Source organism: Bactrocera dorsalis, unplaced genomic scaffold, assembly GCF_023373825.1.
Source record: "Bactrocera dorsalis isolate Fly_Bdor unplaced genomic scaffold, ASM2337382v1 BdCtg083, whole genome shotgun sequence".
Classification (NCBI taxonomy): Eukaryota; Metazoa; Arthropoda; class Insecta; order Diptera; family Tephritidae; genus Bactrocera; species Bactrocera dorsalis.
In genome coordinates, this window is record NW_026038134.1 from 18,978 (window position 1) to 24,010 (window position 5,033).

The 5,033-nt window shown below is 35.4% G+C and overlaps 1 protein-coding gene across 1 annotated transcript; it reads left to right on the top strand.

Moving 5' to 3' along the window:
• Positions 1-1,232: 1,232 nt before the first annotated feature.
• LOC125780104 (SAFB-like transcription modulator) lies at positions 1,233-3,221 on the top strand. Its single transcript, XM_049461713.1, has 2 exons — positions 1,233-1,326; positions 2,125-3,221. The coding sequence occupies exons 1-2, from the start codon at positions 1,233-1,235 to the stop codon at positions 3,219-3,221; spliced, it is 1,191 nt and encodes a 396-aa protein (XP_049317670.1).
• Positions 3,222-5,033: the final 1,812 nt, after the last annotated feature.

Genomic DNA, 5,033 nt, shown 5'->3' on the forward strand with positions numbered 1-5,033 from the left:
AAAAAATGGATTCTACACCTTAATATAAGATTGTGAAATTTTTCCAAATACACTGTCGTTATGGCTGTATGACAACTCCAATAACCTCAAAACGGTTAATTAGCATAAATATATATAGTTCATATTTTTACGCAACTTGGTATCGAGAGCTTAGTGCAAATGTACTAAAAAATCGATTCTACATCTTATTCACAATTTTTCCAAATACACTGTCGTTATGGCTATATGACAACTCCAATAACCTTAAAACGTCTAATTTGCATATATATGTATAGTTCATATTTTTACGCATCTTGGTATAGATTGCTTAGTGCATCTGTACTAAAAAATCGATTCTACATCTAAATATAAGATTGTGAAATTTTTCCCAATACACTGTCGTTATGGCTGTATGACAACTCCAATAACCTCAAAACGGTTAATTAGCATTGTTCAAATATCATTGAACATGCTTACTTATCAGCAAAGCCGAAATTGTACTAAATAGAAATATCTATTTATATATTAATATACATACATACATATGTATAGACATAATGCATTTACATGCAATGCACATCTACGAATAATAATAGTAAAAATGCATGGGACAAAAATCATAAATATACAGCAGAGATAACATTAAACACACACACGCACACTTACAATAAATTATACACTTGAAATCAACCCCATGTCAAGCAGCAATAATAATATGCTGCAATACATAAAAACATACACACATACACACATACAAATATATTTAGTTATTTAAGATAGTTTTAGAAATTGTATATAAGCCAGAAAAATACAAAATAAAAATCAGAATGAATATATTCTCCCTCAATGTAAGACTTTCAATTCCCCCCACCAGCGGTAAGGATTGTTAGAAGCTATATTGAGGTATTAACATTTTTTGGTCCTTCGAGCCGGATAAAGAGCTCGGCCAAATTAAAAAGTCCTGTACTTACAAAACAGGCAAAATACAAAAAAAGCCCTGTTCAAAATACAGGCAAATTAAAAAATAATGGTAAGACGGGTGTATATTCCCGCATTAAAACCGATCGCATAAGCCGTTTTAGCAGAGACTAAACGCAGTGATCTAACTGCTATCCAAGAGATATTCAGCGGCTGTGAGTCGAGGCACAGCAAGGTCAACTAGGCGACCAAATCAAATACCTCCAACGATTTCTTTGGAGAACAACAAGCAGTTAATTAATAAATAAAAAAAGTGTTGCGGAAAAACTCTCAAAATGGGAATAAACAAGAAAAAAATTCCTGAAGCCCAAGCGGATTTTTCCGAAAAGGTGTTGTACACGTCCAACACTTTTCCAACAAAATCACCAAGTAAAACAAAAATTGAAGAAGTTGAAGCTAAACACCAAGATTTAGATCGAAAAACTTCCTTATTCATGAGGAAAGTTGAAAACCTCAGAAGAAAAATGGAAGATCTAAGCAAGGAATTAATGATCGACAACGATCAAATAAAATTCTTAGACTGTTTATTTACAGACATTCAAAATCTAAAAAGCAAATTAGATTTTAATGTTGAAATTGAAATCTTATTCGAAGAAATTTATGACGAATACTACGAAGAGCTTAAACATTTAAAGAAAAAGTTACAAAAAGAAGAGCCTAAAATTTCTTATCGCCCTAACTTTGAAGAAAGAAAAATAATAAAAATTCCAACATTTTATGGCGATACTAAGGAATGGGCCAAATTTTACAACGTGTTCAAAGTTATGGTACATGACAACGAGCAGATGAAGAACATAGAGAAAATGCTGCGTCTTCGTCAATGCTTAAAAGGCGAAGCTGCACGAGTAATACAGCATTTTCAAATTTCGTCAAAAAATTATGAAGCTGCATTGAGTCTACTTAAGAAAAAGTATGACAATCAGCCAATTCTGTTTATCGTACCCAAATTATCTACAACTGCGACGAAACTAACTAATGCAGTACAAAAGATTGAACACGAAAAACTTATAAAAATTCCACTACTCTCTCTATCTTCTGTTGAGGAAAAAACAACAGAAATAATAGAGAAAGATAGAAAGGAAAATGAAGCTGAAGAAGAATCACTTGAAGAACTTCGTAAGCCTTCAAAAACTGAGGAATCTCACAATCTCATATCTCTTCCGGCAGGCTCACATTTTGGAGAAAAGTGGGACAGTGAAGTCCAGACGAAATCGTTTGGAAATAAGGACGAAACTGAAGTAATTGAATACATTTTAGAAGACAAGCTGCGCGTAGAGGAAATTACTTTTGAGGAGCAAGGCACATCTAACGATGTGAACAATAAAATGTCTCCTTTGGAAATTGAGGAGAATGCAAAAGTTGAAATAAAATATCTTGCAAAAAGAGATGTTGAAGTTGATAAAGGAAATGTTTCAAACGATGGTCCAGAGGGGGAAGAGGAAAATGCAGGCGAATCGAATGAGGAATCGATAAATGTAACTATTGGTGAAGACGAACAAAAACTTTTGCATGATAAGGCACCTGATAAAAAGGAAAAATGCACCGATGCAGAAGGTGATACTACCGGCAAGAATTCAGCGCAAAAGAGTACAAAAACGGTTGCAGCTTTGGATGACACAAGAACATCCAAGAGTGGATCCAGCAGCAGCAAATGCAGCAAGTCTGATGACGATAAATCAAAGAGAAAAGATAAAAAGTCCGGCGACAAAAAGGATAAAGACATTAGTGAACAAAAATCATCTTCAAACAAGTTTTCGCAGAAGGATGACAAAGAAACGTCTTCAGTGAATATCTCTACAAAATCGTCGTCCACAAGAAAGCAGACAACACCTTCACGTAATCTTTGGATATCCGGGTTATCTTCATTAACGAGAACCAGAGATCTAAAAACTATATTTTCTAAATATGGAAAAGTTATCGGAGCCAAGGTGGTCACCAACACCCGAACTCCGGGTACACGTTGTTATGACTACGTAACAATGCTATCATCGTCGAATGCCAGTCGTTGCATTGAGAATTTGCATCATACCGAACTCCATGGACGGATAATATCAGTAGAGCTCACTAAAAACGAAATCAGCAACTCAACAAATGTCGCCAAAACACGAGTGGATAAAACAAAAATAGATCCAGTTGGAAAAGCGGATGTAGTAACAGCCATTTGGGAGTTACTAATACCATGGCAGCTTACGTTAAAACAAACGGACAAGCTAAAAACCAAAAGACGACAACGAAGAGCAGAGAAAGCTACGAGAAGGCATTGACAAGATCAGCAACAACGAATTAAAATTAAGTGAGTTAAATTTAAGAAACCATAGCGGACATTTATCTTTAGTGTTAGTAGTAATTGTAATATTATGCCTTTTAATACTATATTTCCGTTATAAATGTAAAGCGAATAATGCTGATAGAATCATTGTCAATATTCCCAACCGATAGAATATTGATAACATAAAAAATACAGTCCACTAGATTTAAATAATCATTTCTTTCCCTCGGCAATATGTTCAAATATCACTGAACACGCTTACTTATCAGCAAAGCCGAAATTGTACTAAATAGAAATATCTATTTATATATTAATATACATACATACATATGTATAGACATAATGCATTTACATGCAATGCACATCTACGAGTAATAATAATAAAAATGCATGGGACAAAAATCATAAATATACAGCAGAGATAACATTAAACACACACACGCACACTTACAATAAATTATACACTTGAAATCAACCCCATGTCAAGCAGCAATAATAATATGCTGCAATACATAAAAACATACACACATACACACATACAAATATATTTAGTTATTTAAGATAGATTTAAAAATTGTATATAAGCCTATATGACAACTCCAATAACCTGAAAACGGCTAATTTGCATATATATGTATAGTTCATATTTTTACGCATCTTGGTATAGATTGCTTAGTGCATCTGTACTAAAAAATCGATTCTACACCTTAATATAAGATTGTGAAATTTTTCCAAATACACTGTCGTTATGGCTATATGACATCTAAAAAAACCTCAAAACGGTTAATTAGCATAAATATGTATAGTTCATATTGTTACGAATTTACTCTTGCTAGTTTACTTTGTTAGGTTCGTATCTCTGGATTGACAAATAAAATCAACACTGTTTAATTTAATTCAACAACTCTTTATTTCACAACTCGTCTACACTATAGCAGTTTACTCTTAGCACTGATTGATTACGTTGGCGCTGCCACGGCTTATATAGCCACGCACTTCTCGCTGATGCCGACGTGTCCTTCTAGAATATCGCGTCTGGAAATTACCAGAACATACGGCTATACGGCGCCAGACGCAAGCAGACAGTCGCGGCGCCAGACTCAGCAATTGTTTAACTAGACAAGTAGACAGTGCGGCGCCAGATGTCTATTGTTTCGACAAGCAGACAGTCGTGGCGCCAGATGTCTACAACAAGATAAATGCTATTCCATATACCTACAGCTATTGTTCATAATCAGGGATGCATATAGTAACACAAATACAACTTAATACTACTTTTGTAACACTGCCCTCCACTAAAGCCTAATCGTCCATTTCTTTGTATGCGGTATACCACGTCATTAAGTCGTTTCATCACCATATAGGGTCCTTCCTAGGCTGTCTGCAGTTTCGGGGACAAGCCTTTCTTTCGAAGTGGATTGTACAACAGGACCAGATCACCTTCTTCGAAACCTTTTGAATCTGCCGCTTGATCGAACCGGTCCTTCATCTTATTGCTCATCAGATGCGTATGCTGTCTTACCATTAGATGCAATTCTTTCATTTCTTCCTTTAAAGCAGAACAATAATCTCCATCATTTCTTACAGCTGTCGGATTCGTTCCAAACTTAAGATCAGCAGGGAGTCGCAGATCAGATCCGAAAATAATCTTTGCTGGCGTGTAACCAGTTGTCTCGTGCTTCGCTGAACGATACGCCAGCAGGAACATCTGGATGCACTTGTCCCAATTCCGTTGATCTTTATCGACGATTTTCCGCAGATGTTTTTCGAGCGTTCGGTTGAATCTCTCTACCATCCCATCTGATTG

Coding starts and splice junctions, on each gene's coding strand:
- LOC125780104 (XM_049461713.1), top strand. CDS start 1,233: ATGGGAATAAACAAGAAAAAAATTCCTGAAGCCCAAGCGGATTTTTCC. Junction 1,327..2,124: donor TTTTCCAACAAAATCACCAA/GTAAAACAAAAA, acceptor CTCTTCCGGCAG/GCTCACATTTTGGAGAAAAG.